Source organism: Trichomycterus rosablanca, chromosome 12 (assembly GCF_030014385.1).
Source record: "Trichomycterus rosablanca isolate fTriRos1 chromosome 12, fTriRos1.hap1, whole genome shotgun sequence".
In the NCBI taxonomy this organism is placed as follows: Eukaryota; Metazoa; Chordata; class Actinopteri; order Siluriformes; family Trichomycteridae; genus Trichomycterus; species Trichomycterus rosablanca.
Window position 1 is genome coordinate 28,410,462 of NC_085999.1, and position 14,468 is coordinate 28,424,929.

At 41.5% G+C, this 14,468-nt stretch overlaps 1 protein-coding gene across 1 annotated transcript in view; it reads left to right on the forward strand.

Moving 5' to 3' along the window:
• Window positions 1-14,468, forward strand: part of dnah7 (dynein, axonemal, heavy chain 7) — a 190,681-nt gene that overhangs the window by 130,344 nt on the left and 45,869 nt on the right. The window contains exons 47-49 of the mRNA XM_063005568.1: window positions 562-725; window positions 7,376-7,530; window positions 10,138-10,328. Of these exons, the coding sequence (XP_062861638.1) occupies window positions 562-725; window positions 7,376-7,530; window positions 10,138-10,328 (510 nt within the window). The remainder of the gene's footprint in view (window positions 1-561; window positions 726-7,375; window positions 7,531-10,137; window positions 10,329-14,468) is intronic.

Here is a 14,468-nt window from a genome sequence, read left to right on the forward strand (position 1 = left end):
TCGATCCCCAGGTGGGGCGGTCCAGGTCCTTTCTGTGTTGAGTTTGCATGTTCTCAATGTGTCTGTGTGGGTTTCCTCCTGGTGCTCCAGTTTCCTCCCACAGTCCAAAGACATGCAAGTGAGGTGCACTGGAGATACAAAATTGTCCATGACTGTGTTTGACGTTAAAACTTGTGAACTGATGGACCTTGTGTAATGAGTAACTACCGTTTTTGTCATGAATGTAACCAAAGTGTAAAACATGACGTTAAAATCCTAATAAACAAACAAACACACACACGCGCTTGTTCTTATTACTGCTTAAATTTAGTATTATTACTGTCACTGTTATTTTTAATTGTTATTAACACATGCACTGTTTTTCTAAATCTTTAATATGTGTATTTGTAACATTTTATATATTGTATATTTTATTGTGATTATTTTGTTTTAATTATATTTCCTAAATACGTAACTAAGCTTTGGCAATATGACTGTCCATATTTGGTCATGCCAATAAACCTACCTTTGAGTTTGAGTTGAGTTGAGTGTGTGTGTGTGTGTGTGTGTGTGTGTGTGTAGCGGGCTACAGATGAATGGATCGAGCTATGTAAGGCCAGAGCAATCCCCTGCTCTAAGAACGTGTCCCTGATGCACTCTTTGGGAGAGCCGGTAAAAATCAGAAGCTGGACGATCGCTGGCCTTCCTTCAGACAGCTTCTCCATTGATAATGCCATCATGATCTCGTAAGTAATCAACTTTCAAACAAAAAAATTAACTGTTTATATAATTGCAGTATGGTGTAGTCGTTTAGTCTGAGGTCCAAGACTATGCCCTGCTTCATCTGAAGTCCACTTTAAGCAGCTAATACTTTAGAATAGAATGACACTTGAGATCATTGACAAGCTCCTCCCGTGTAATTCTGGACTGACCTCACCTTTCTCAGAATCATTCTTACCCCACCAGGTGAGATCTTGCATGGAGCTCCAGAGTGAGGGTGATGGACTGTGATCTTGTATTTCTTCCATTTTCGAATGATCGCACCAACAGTGGTCTCTTTCTCACCAAGCTTCTTGCTGATGGTCTTGTACCCCATTCCAGCCTTGTGCAGGTCTACAATCTTGTCCCTGACGTCCTTTGATAGCTCTTTGGTCTTGCCCATGGTGGTCGAGAGATTTGAACGGAAGAAACTGATTCTGTGACAGGAGTCTTTTATACAGGGACAGGACTAATTTGTGTGCCTCATGGGCACATAACCGGTCTGTGGGGGTCAGAATTCTTGCTGGTTGGTAGGGGATCAAATACTTATTTCCCTTAATTAAATACAAATTAATTTATAACTTTTATTTAATGTTTTTTTTCTGGATTTTTTGTTGATATTCTGTCTCTCTCTGTTAAAATAAACCTTCCATAAAAATTATAGACTGTTCAAGTCTTTGTAAGGGGGTAAACTTACAAAATCAGCAGGGGATCAAATACTTATTTCCCCCACTGTACACAGTTGTACAGTGTAAGGAAATATTTTTTCTTTTGCATATCCCAGCTCGTTTGGATGCTGGGGTCAGAGCGCAGGGTCAGCCATTGTACGGTGCCCCTGGAACCAGTAGGGATAAGGGCCTTGCTCAAGAACCCAACAGTGGCTGCATGGCAGAGCTGCGATTCAAAATCTCAATCTTTTGATTAATAGCCCAAAGCTCTACCAACTATGCTACCACTGTGACCACGTTTGACCCTTACTGGTTAGGACCCTTATATGTTGTTTCTCAAAGCCAAAGCCAACATTTCGTTTCAATCAGTGACACTTACTGTATGTTAACACGATAATGATTGCAGTTTAGTAATGGACATAAACTGAATTCAAGCAGTCTTGTAATTTGGGAACTGCCAGTTGTCCACCTGACCTTCTTAGGAAATAGAATAGATATATACAAAGCAGTGGAGCTTTATTTGTACATATGGACAGGCATGAAATGTGTGTGTATGTGCAAATGAGAAATATAAGGTAGTAGTAGAAGGCTTCCAGTTTTCAAATAAGGTGTCATGTGCATTAGCAACATAATGATGACACTAGCAATACCATTGACTGTGTAGCAGCTCTGAATGCTGATAAAGTGAATGGTGATTGATATATATACATAACACCGACCAGGCATAACATTATGACCACTGACAGGTGAAGTGAATAACACTGATTATCTCTTCATCATGGCACCTGTTAGTGGGTGGGATATATCAGGCAGCAAGTGAACATTTTATTCTCAAAGTTGATGTGTTAGTAGCAGGAGAAATGGGCAAGCGTAAGGATTTAAGCGAGTTTGACAAGGGCCAAATTGTGATGGCTATAGACGACTGGGTCGGAGCATCTCCAAAACTGCAGCTCTTGTGGGGTGATTCCAGTCTGCAGTGGTCACTATGTATCAAAAGTGGGCCAAGGAAGGAACAGTGATAAACCGGCGACAGGGTCATGGGCGGCCAAGGCTCACTGATGCACGTGGGGAGCGAAGGCTGGCCCGTGTGGTCCGATCCAACAGACGAGCTACCGTAGCTCAGATTGCTGAAGAAAATAATGCTGGTTCTGATAGAAAGGTGTCAAACTCCATGTCTTGAAGGGTCAGGGCTGTTTTGTCAGCAAAAGGGGGACCAACACAATATTAGGAAGGTGGTCATAATGTTATGTCTGATTGGTGTTTATTATATTATACTTCACATACTCCTACTAGTTAGAACCCGTGAATGTTGTTTCTCAAAACCAACATTTTGCTTCAATCAGTGACACTCATGTCAACAAGAAAGTGATTGCAGTTTAGTAATAGACATACGCTCCATTTAAGTGGTCTTGTAATTTGGGAAATGCCAAGTGTCCGACTGGGAAAACTGCACCTCGCTGATTCTGAATGATACAGGAGCACCAGTAAAAATGTCTAAAAGTGAATTAATTGGTATAATATACCAACTAATTTACCACACAATATACCAACTATACATAAAATATACAGACAATGATGCAGCAATGGCATATGGTGTACTGTTTACTACTCCAGCACCCCTGACTAACTCATCACACGCTGATCCACTACATTCATTTATTTTAATGCACAGCAATAAGCAACCTGTGGAACTACATTGCTGGTGAAGAATGTTCATATTGAAGACAGGAATATCGAACAATATTGTGTTTTTGATTTCTTTGTTCTGTACTTTGTGGAACGGTTGTGTAAAAGTAATAATGCACTCAAGGTTGCAAGCTATTGTGAATAACATCACGGCTGGGATTTTCTCTTACCTAATCCGCCCATCCTTCACGCGATTCATCATCATGCATTATGTAAAACATATTGTAAAGCATGAAAACAAATGACCCTTAAGGTTGTATTGGCCCTCAGCAGTAACGTATCATCGCTGTATAAATGCCTGTTCTGTAAGTGAGATTAATTATTAGTTTAACGCTGCGGCTGATATAAATGCAGTTATTTAGCCTACAAGAACAAGTTAAAGAGATTCTTCCCACCTACACACAGCATAACTTATTCTATACACTGATCCACCATACCATTAAAACCACCTCCTTGTTTCTACACTCACTGTCCATATAGAAGCACTTTGTAGTTCTACAGTTGCATACTTTTTTTTAGCCTGCTTTCACCCTCTTCTTCAATGGTCAGGACCCCCACAGGACCACCACAGAGCAGGTATTATTTAAGTGGTGGATCATTCTCAGCACTGCAGTGACACTGACATGGTGGTGGTGTGTTAGTGTGTGTTGTCCTGGTATGAGTTTTTAAACACTTCACTGTCACTGCTGGACTGAGAATAGTCCACCAACCAAAAATTATTGCCCCATGGGCAGCGTCCTGTGACCACTGATGAAGGTCTAGAAGATGACCAACTCAAACAGCAGCAATAGATGAGCGATCGTCTCTGACTTTACATCTACAAGGTGGACCAACTAGGTAGGACTGTCTAATAGAGTGGACAGTGAGTATTTAAAAACTCAAGCAGTGCTGCTGTGTCTGATCCACTCATACCAGCACAACACACACTAACACACCACCACCATGTCAGTGTCACTGCAGTGCTGAGAATCATCCACCACCTAAATAATACCTGCTCTGTGGTGGTCCTGTGGTCCTGACCATTGAAGAACAGGGTGAAAGCAGGTTAAAAAAGTATGTAGAGAAACAGATAGACTACAGTCAGTAATTGTCAAAACTTCAAAGTGCTTCTATGTGGTAAGTGGAGCTGATAAAATGAGTGTGAGTGTATATTCTATAATAACTTCCTTTTTTCCAGGATTTTTTTTACGGTGTGTAAAATGTTTTTCTAAATAATCGGTCTTTAAAATAAGAGGATATTGGTTCTCACAGTGATACAGCATTTACCAGTCTGGTTTTTTCTATACTAGCTTTGACAGAGCAATAGCTGGTGGTATTCTTGGGAAGCAATAAAGAGCTGTTTCGATGCCTCAGCAATGAGAGTCAAAAAAACAGACAACACTTTTCTAGAAATGTGTAATATTGGAAAGTTGATTAGGCTTTGAATAAAGAAACATGCTTTAAATGGAAGGCAGACGCTAAACAAGAAAACCATCAATAAGAAAAATGCAATAACAGCCTCTATGTCCCAACAATAGACACAATACAGACTAAATATCTGTTCTGCAGTGAGACTGTTCAGTAAAAAAAACGACCAATGGCTTGTTATTTATTTTAAAATCTTTATCATTTATAATTCTCTGAAATGCTTCTGGGCGGCTCTGTGGTTAGCACTGTCGCCTCACAGCAAGAAGGTCCTGGGTTCGATCCCCAGGCGGGCCGGTCCGGGTCCTTTCTGTGTGGAGTTTGCATGTTCTCCCCGTGTCTGCGTGGGTTTCCTCCGGGAGCTCCGGTGTCCTCCCACGGTCCAAAAACATGCAGTCAGGTTAATTGGAGACACTGAATTGCCCTATAGGTGGATATATGTGTGTGTGTGTGTGTGTATGTGTGTCTGCCCTGCGATGGACTGGTGCCCTGTCCAGGGTGTTACTGTGTGCCTTGCGCCCATTGAAAAGCTGGGATAGGCTCCAGCACCCTGATTGGATAAGTGGTTAAGAAAGTGAGTGAGTGAGTGAGTGAGTGAACATTGAGCTTTAACATTAATTAATTATTGCAAATCAATGTTTATCACTTTTAGTTCCAAACCGCAAGTCTTTGTTCCATTTATATCATTTACGTGTCTCATTTATTTGGGGTAAAAAAAACTACAACCATTATCATCACCCCTCTCTCTAAATTGACCAATCTACATGTTGTTCCTACATTTGCAATCATGAGACCAGGTTGAGGATTCCGTACATGTAAGTGGTGTTTAATTGTACCATGCATGTTTCTTAAATCTCTAAAATTTCATATGAATAAATTCATATGAAAGACTTTCAATGTCTTCATCTAATTTCTCACTCAATTTTGGCCTTTCTTACTGCTTGGTTTATACCAGTTCTTTCAATTCTTCTTATTATTTATTTAATTTTAAATGCATTTTCTCCCCATTTTCCTCCCGATTTAGCGCACTCAATTTTGTCTTCCGCTGCTGAGAGATACCAGATTGCATCCGAGGAGAGCACGTCGCTGTACACGCCTCTTCCGACACGTGCACAGCCCTCCTCTTCTCGCCCCTGCATTCTGCACAGGCGTCTCTTCCGCCAAGCAGATTCCTTACACAGCGTATGAAGACCCACCCACCCACACATAGTCCGGCCCTCAACCTGCAGATATGGTGGCCAGTTAGTATCTGCTGCAGGCACTGCCAATTATGCCTGCTAGATGGCGCCCAGCCGACCGGAGGCAACACCGAGTTTCGAACCCGAGGAGTTCAGAAACTTGGTGCTAGTGTGTCTGTCTATTTATCTGTCTGTCTGCCTGTCTGTCTGTCTGTCTGTCTGTCTGTCTGTCTATCTATCTATCTATCTATCTATCTATCTATCTATCTATCTATCTATCTATCTATCTATCTATCTATCTATCAGAATATCCCGCTGCTCCACCCATTATTATTTTTTGAGGTGGCGCAGCTTGATAAGTCTCTTAACACACCAGCGCCAAGATTCTGAACTCCCAGGTTCGAGTCTTGCCACTACTACTGGTCGGCTAGGCGCTGCTGCAGACAAATTGGCCTCTGGTCTGCTAGGGTGGAAAAGGACCTGATTTAACCGAAGGGGTGGGGCTGTGAAAGGAACCTGGTTACCCGGGGGGCCTGCTCAGCGGTGGAGAAGCACAGAGGTCGGGGCGTGGCTCTCCGTGCATGAAGCCAGCTTCACACGCAAATCCACTGATGTGTGGGTGTATAAGAACTGATCAGTAGACTGCACACACATCGGACGGAGTGTGTGTCAGTCAAGTCACCCCCTCCTTGGGCACCACTAGGGGTCCCCTGCAGCAGATTGACTACGCTAAATGTGGAGAAAAATGGGGTAAAAATGCAAAATAGAAATTTGTTCATTTCCATCAACCGCTTGACAGTTAAACCCTGAAAAGGATGCCAATTCATCGGAGAGCTTCGACTGTTCTGACTAGACATAGCCAATCATTGTGTTGATGACCGGCAAGCTGATAGCACTGCTTAGATTCGAACCCGGATCTCAGCGGTGGTAGGGGCCACCCAAACGCTCATAAATAAGTATATATGAAATAATTGGCTGTTTTTTTATTTTATTTTCTGAAACATGACTTTCCTTTAAGAGTTGCTCAAATATTCCACTCATGCATGTGTCTTTAATGCTCATGACATGTTACTCCTACTGCTACGCCTATTTTTCAGTCAGAGCCCAAACATTTGCAACTATTTCTTTTTAAAAAAATTTTTTTAAATAAATTTAGCGCGTCCAATTTCATCCCATCAATCATCCTCTCACTAATGCCGGTCCCTGCTCCTGATTGGGGCTGACGAGGCCGTTCCACGCCTCCTCCGACACGTGCACAGCCAATCGACCGTCTTATCACCCACACTTGAAGAGTGCAGCGCGGCAGAGCACCGTGCACGGAGGATCACACACTCCGCCGCACCCCCTCCCGTCTCCATGCAGGCGCCACCAGCCAGCCGGCAGAGGGCGCAACCGCCCCAGTCCTGAGAGAGTATCCCCTCCGGTCTCAAATCCCGCCCCCCCCCCCACCTGAACAACAGGCCGATCGTTGTTCATACATCCGCCAAGCCTCGACCGGTGAAGGCAGAGCTGGATTCGAAACGACGCACTTTCGAGATCCAGCTCTGGTTGCAGCGCGTGTTTTTACCGCTGCGCCACCTGAGCGCCCATTTGCAACTTTTTAATAAGTTTTCTAGCAATTAAAGAGACCAGCAATTATAAGCCAAGGTTCAAAGTGTATTTATTAAAAACAGAGCATTTATCTGGCTTCTCTCTTTGTAGGAATGCGAGGAGATGGCCTCTGATGATTGACCCACAGGGACAGGCCAACAAGTGGATAAAGAACATGGAGAAGGCGAACAGTTTACATGTGATCAAACTGAGTGATGCTGACTTTGTGAGAACACTGGAGAACTGCATTCAGTTTGGCACGCCAGGTAAATTAGCCTTTTTTTCTTCAATAGTTATCATAATTAAAATATTGATAGACAGATACTTTATTGATCCTTTGCAGGAAATTTCTTTGTTACGGCAGCTCACATCAGACAAAAACAACTTGTTATATACATATAACATTCACTGGCAAGTATAAAAAACAAGCTAAAGAAAAAAAAAATACAAAAATCTCTATATACACGTAAACAATAATGGTATGTATTTATTATAAATTATTATGAATGATTGAAAATTCTAATTAGAGTTGTTAGGAAAGATTTCCTGTAGCGTTCAGTCCACCAGGTGGAATCAGTCTGTGACTGAAGGTGCTTTGTCGAAACACCTCCAGGGCATGAAGTGGGTGTGAATGGTTTGTGATTATCAAGTTAAGCTTCGTGAGCATTCTTAACTCTGCTATCTGCTGAACTGAGTCCTGTTTAGATCCAACTATGCAGCTGGCCTTCTTGATAAGTTTGTTAATTCTGTTCGAGCACTCTCACCCCAGCCAACCACTCCAAGGAAAAGAGCACTGGCCACCACAGACTGATAGAAGGTGCACGAAAGGGGCCGGCTGATGTTAAAAGATCTTAGCCTTCTTAAAAAGTACAGTCTGCTCTGCCCCTTTTTGTACACAGTCTCCATGTGTCTGGACCAGTCCAGCTTGTTGTCCAGGTACCTGTAGCTGTAAGTTCAACCTCCGTTGCCTGAATGTTAACTGGCTCTGGATCCTTCCTCTTCCCTCTGAAGTCCACCACCATCTCTTTAGTTTTTGAGATGTTGGGTTGTAAGTGGTTGTTGTTACACCAGTCCCTGTATTCCTGCTCACTTTCCTGCCTTAATACAACCCATGACCCACGACTGCTGAATCATCTGAATTCACGACTGCTGAATCATCTGCATGTGATGCATTAAACAGGTATTTAAAATGACTGTTCTTTCCTATCCTTGCAATGAGCAACCAGTGTGCAATAACTGAACCTCGTTCAATTCAATCCTTCTTATTTTTTTGGTCAAACAAACTCACCCATAGTTCCACCCAGGTGCAATACCTCACCCGTTCTCCAGGGGTCTCTATTCACCAGGAAACCTGAACCAAAATCAAAGCGTGAGCTGGAATGAGTGAACAATAAATAGTCAGCCCTCAGGGTGACTGCTTATTTCTACAATGCACACTACCTGAAAGCGGCGTCTCTGCATAATTTTTGCCCACAAGATCTTCAGGGGTGGCCCAAAGGTGGGCGTGAAACCCAATCTGACTTTGTGATTGTCTTTCTTGTTTGACAGTCCTTTCCCTGAGAGGAAAGTGGCGGAAAAAAACAGAGAAGACAGAGTGGGCCTGATGGCTGTGTTTGCATTTGAACGCTTCTCCGAGTATGCAGTGTTTTTAGCCCCGATGATGAGATCTGGCGCTTCAATTCCCACCTCAGCAGCATTGTGTTTGAACGTATGGCTTTTGAGTAAATAGGTGTTGTTAGAGCTATCGTCCCTTTTGTCAGTCGTTTGCCGGAAAATAAATAGGGGTTTTGCACACCTTGAACTTCACTTGGCATGAGAAACGGAGATAAAAAGAATGTGAATTAAAAAAAACCAACAGGATCTTAGAATAAAGCGGTCTAGAATAACTATGCAAAATACACAATGTATGTTATTTCAAAACTTATACAGTATATTAAAGCAATAGAACATGAACACCCTAATAAAAATGTAATTAACTAGAATAAGTTAAATAAATGGAATAGCTTTATTAGTCATATATACATCCACAGTTTAACAAAATTCTTTCTTTGCATATCCCAGTTTGGAAGCTGGGGTCAGAGCGCAGGGTCAGCCATTGTACGGCGCCCCTGAAGCAGACAGGTTAAGGGCCTTGCTCAAGGGCCCAACTGGGACTCGAAATCTCAACCTTTCAGTTGATAGCCCAATGCTCTATCCACTAGGCTACCACCATCCCTAAAATGACACAAACAAGCACTCCCTCACTTACTCACTTTCTTAACCGCTTATCCAATTAGGGTCGCGGGGGGTTGCTGGAGCCTATCCCAGCTTTTCAATGGGCACAAGGCACACAGTAACACCCTGGACGGGGCGCCAGTCCATCGCAGGGCAGACACACATATACACACACACACATACACACACCCATTCACCTATAGGACAATGCACTCTACTAATATTTACATTCAGTTCGACCAAAGTTTACACTGCATAACAAACCATATTTGTGAAATCTATCTTTAATTAATGCGTATATTGTTAATTCAAGCTGAGAAAACAATTACTGTTGTTGAGAACTAGAGCTTAGCATAGTAAAAAAAAAACTCTTATATTTAATATATACAGGACTCTGTAGCTCAATCCAGCATTACCATTGATCTCTGTTTTTCTAATTAACAATGCCTTTCTGCTCACAGATCTGCCGCTCACTGGATGTTTATCTGTGTACTTTTCTAGATCAGCTGGTTCTGACATGCTTAAACCAGCATTTCTGACACTAAGTTGTTTAGATCACATTCTCCCTCCCAGAATGTAACTTGATTTTTTTGCATATTTATAAAAGACTGAATCTCATACACAGTTCCATCTTTACCGGCATACTGTTTCTTCTTCAGTGCTATTAGAAAATGTTGGTGAGGAATTGGACCCTATTCTGGAACCCTTGCTTCTAAAGCAGACGTTTAAGCAAGGTGGGAGTTTGTGTATCCGATTAGGAGATTCCACCATAGAGTACGCACCAGATTTCCGCTTTTACATCACAACCAAACTACGTAACCCGCACTATCTCCCAGAAACTTCGGTTAAGGTAAGGCTTGGGTATTTCTGTAGCTACTTCTAACTGTAACCTAACCCCATAACCTAAGAGCTTTTGTACACTGTTCACAGACATGTTAAACAAAAACATTTATTAATTTTATTAAACGTATTACACCAAACAGAGTGGGAGAAGAAAGTTTTTAGAATGGTAGTATACACCGATCAGCCTTAACATTAAAACCACCTCCTTGTTTCTACACCCACTGTCCATTTTATCAGCTCCACTTACCATATAGAAGCACTTTGTAGTTCTACAATTACTGACTGTAGTCCGTCTGTTTCTCGGTATGCTTTTTTAACCTGCTTTCACCCTGTTCTTCAATGGTCAGGACCCCCACAGGACCACCACAGAGCAGGTATTATTTAGGTGGTGGATCATTCTCAGCACTGCAGTGACACTGACATGGTGGTGGTGTCCACTCACTGTCCACTCTGTTAGACACTCCTACCTAGTTGGTCCACCTTGTAGATGTAAAGTCAGAGACGATCGCTCATCTATTGCTGCTGTTTGAGTTGGTCAACTTCTAGACCTTCATCAGTGGTCACAGGACGCTGCCCACGGGGTGCTGTTGGCTGGATATTTTTGGTTGGTGGACTATTCTCAGTCCAGCAGTGACAGTGAGGTGTTTAAAAACTCCATCAGCGATGCTGTGTCTGATCCACTCATACCAGCACAACAGTGTCACTGCAGTGCTAAGAATGATCCACCACCCAAGTAATACCTACTCTGTAGTGGTCTTGGGAAAGTCTTGACCATTGAAGAACAACATGAAAGGAAGCATGCAGAGAAACAGATGGACTACATTCAGTAATTGTAGAACTACAAAATGCTTCTATATGGTAAGTGAAGCTGATAAAATAGGCAGCGAGTGTAGAAACAAGGAGGTGGTTTTAATGTTACGGGTGATCAGTGTATATATAATAATAAGAACAAGAAGAAGAATAGATAGAGTGGCAAAACTATAGGAATGCATTTCTATGCAGGGTTTGACAAAGGGTTAAGCGAAATTGGTCAGTTGTATTCCTAAAAATGCACAAGCACATAATAATTATAAATAGAAAAATGCAGCTCTATTTTTACAAAATTGGCAAAAATTTTATTACTTTAAATATCACTAACAAACCTGAGGGCTAAAAGACATACAGTCATTTAGAATTTAGCAGTTCTAAGTCAAATGATGTGCGAGAAGAAAGTGTTTATTATAATAATTAGAATGGTGAAGCTCTAGGCGTTAATTCCTACAGTAGAGAATGCATTTGATGAAGTGTTACGTAAAATTGGTGACTTAATCAGTTAAAGTGAATTTAATCACAAAAAGCTAAAGCACACCACTGAGCTATAGGATCTTCGTCATCATTTAGAGTCATTTAGGGTTTAGTGGTTCTGTGTTAAACAGTGTGAGAGAAGAACATGTTAAAAAGCCCATAATAATAACTACAGAGGTAAAGCTTCGGCAACATGCACACATGATATAACTGTTAGCTCAAAAACTCTTACTGTTACTTAGCAACCAGGGTTAGCAGAGCGATATACACCGATCAGCCATAATATTAAAACCACCTTCTTGTTTCTACACTTACTGTCCATTTTATCAGCTCCACTTAGTTCTACAATTACTGTCTGTTTCTCTGCATGCTTTGTTAACCCCTTTTCATGCTGTTCTTCAATGGTCAAGACCCCAACAGGACCACCACAGAGCAGGTATTATTTAGGTGGTGGGTCATTCTCAGCACTGCAGTGACACTGACATGGTGGTGGTGTGTCAGTGTGTGTTGTGCTGGTATGAGTGGATCAGACACAGCAGCGCTGCTGGAGTTTTTCAACACCTCACTGTCACTGCTGGACTAAGAATAGTCCACCAATCAAAAATATGTCCAGCCAACAGCATCCCATGGGCAGTGTCCTGTGACCACTGATGAAGGTCTAGAAGATGACCAACTCAAACAGCAGCAATAGATACGAATACGAATACGAATACGAATACGAATCCTTTATTGTCATTGCACATTGTACTTGTACACTTATACAACGAAATTGAAATACAACCCCCCCCTCTCGGTGCAAGGAAAAAAAAAAAAACCACAGCAAACAATAGTACTAGTATATACAAATATAAATATAAAAAAAGCACTTAAACAAAACCGAAGCAGCAAAAGAAGCTATTGCACATGTCCAATAAATGTCCAATTAAATTTTTAAATTATAAGTTGCACATGTCCCATTAAAGTGAATGAAATTGCAATTGCACAATACCCGTTGAATGACACATGATGTGTCACATGTTTGTGTTTAACAGAGCTATGGCCCTGTTGTAAAAACTGTCTCTCAGTCTATTAGTCATTGTTTTTATTTAGATGAGCGATCGTCTCTGACTTTACATCTACAAGTGGACATGGTGTTTAAAAACTCCAGCAGCGCTGCTGTGTCTGATCCACTCATACCAGCACAACACACACTAACACACCACCACCATGTCAGTGTCACTGCAGTGCTGAGAATCATCCACCACCTAAATAATACCAGCTCTGTGGGTTATTGAAGAACAAGGTGAAAGCAGGTTAAAAATGTATGTAGAGAAATAAATAGACTACTGTTAGTAATTGTAGAACTACAAAGTGCTTCTATTTGGTAAGTGGAGCTGATTAAATGGACAGTTCAGTGGCTGTTTAGTGTAATTTTTTTTTAACCAATCAGATTGCATGTTTGGAATAATTTAACGTCACATATTTGCTCCCCAAAAAGTATTAAATAAATGTCCACATGAACAATGTTTGAATGATATTCAAACATAGACAGACAAGTACAAACAGAAAGTTCTTGATCAAAAACATCATATACATGCAGACATATATAACAGGATGCTCTCTCCGTGCTTACTCATCCACTCCAAAATAAAATAGCTCTGATTCAATCTTGATGAAAGGGCTAAAATGTACATAGATTTCGAGACAAAAGGCTGAAAGCAACTCATGGCTACGATAGTGCCATTTAGCCTTTGTGCCATTTGATAGATAAAAGAGAAAGGATCACTTTTTGAGATTTTCATAGGGGCTTACTGCATTTCTTCTTATTACTCATACGTCTGCTCATATGTCTGTACCTGATATCGACAGCATGTACACCATGTACATCAGAGAGTTGGTGAAAAGTCTAAAGTAGTTTTGATAGTAGTTAAAACCTTTGTGTACATAATGTTAAACCTTTATATTACTGTGTGTCTAAAGGACTAAAGATTAAAAGACTAAAATCTTATTATTAGAACTTTCTAAAGCAGAAAAAGGTCCAAATATTTCAGTTTATTCCTTATTATCAGTTCCATACAATATATAAACAATAAAACTTGCAAAGTGATATGAAAGCTATGAAAAACAAAATAAATACAAAGAATTAAAACAGCACTTGCTATATTGGCTCTGTGTCAATCAGTCCATTGTTCTTAATTGTTGCCTAAATGTTGAATCAAGTGCAATGACTTCCAGAATTTTCAAGAGTTCAAGTTCAAGAGTTCAAGTGACGCTTTATTGTCATTTCAGCTATATACAAGTACATACTGAAACGAAACAACGTTCCTCCAGGAGCAGGATGCAACATAATACAATACAATACACAGTGCAGATAAACAACAAGACTAGAGACAAAGGTGTGATTTTACCTGCTAATCTAACACTGTTTATCAAAGTGTCACTCAACCACGTGCTACACAAGTTATAAATAAAAGTTTAAAGAGACATAGCTGCTCATGTGGCGCAGCGGTACAGTACGCTAGCTCACCAGAGTTGGGGTTTCGAATACATCGTATCGAACCTCAGCTCTGCCTCTCCGACTAGGCTGGGCGGCAGTATGAACAACGATTGGTTGTTGTTCAGGGTTAGGGGTAAGAAAGTCGGATCATAGGTCCTCATAACTGGTGCGACTGCGGCCCCTGCTGGCTGACTGATGGCGCCTGCACAGGGCTGAGGAATAACGCTGATGGGGGTGTGGCCCTCCGTACACAGTGCCTGTCAGGTATATGAACTCGACTCGTGCAGGTGAAAAATGCAGTCTGTACTGACTGTGCATACCGGAGGGGGCGCATGTCAGTTGAGAGGCATCCTCAGTCAGCAGTGAAGGGTCGAATCAGTATAGAGG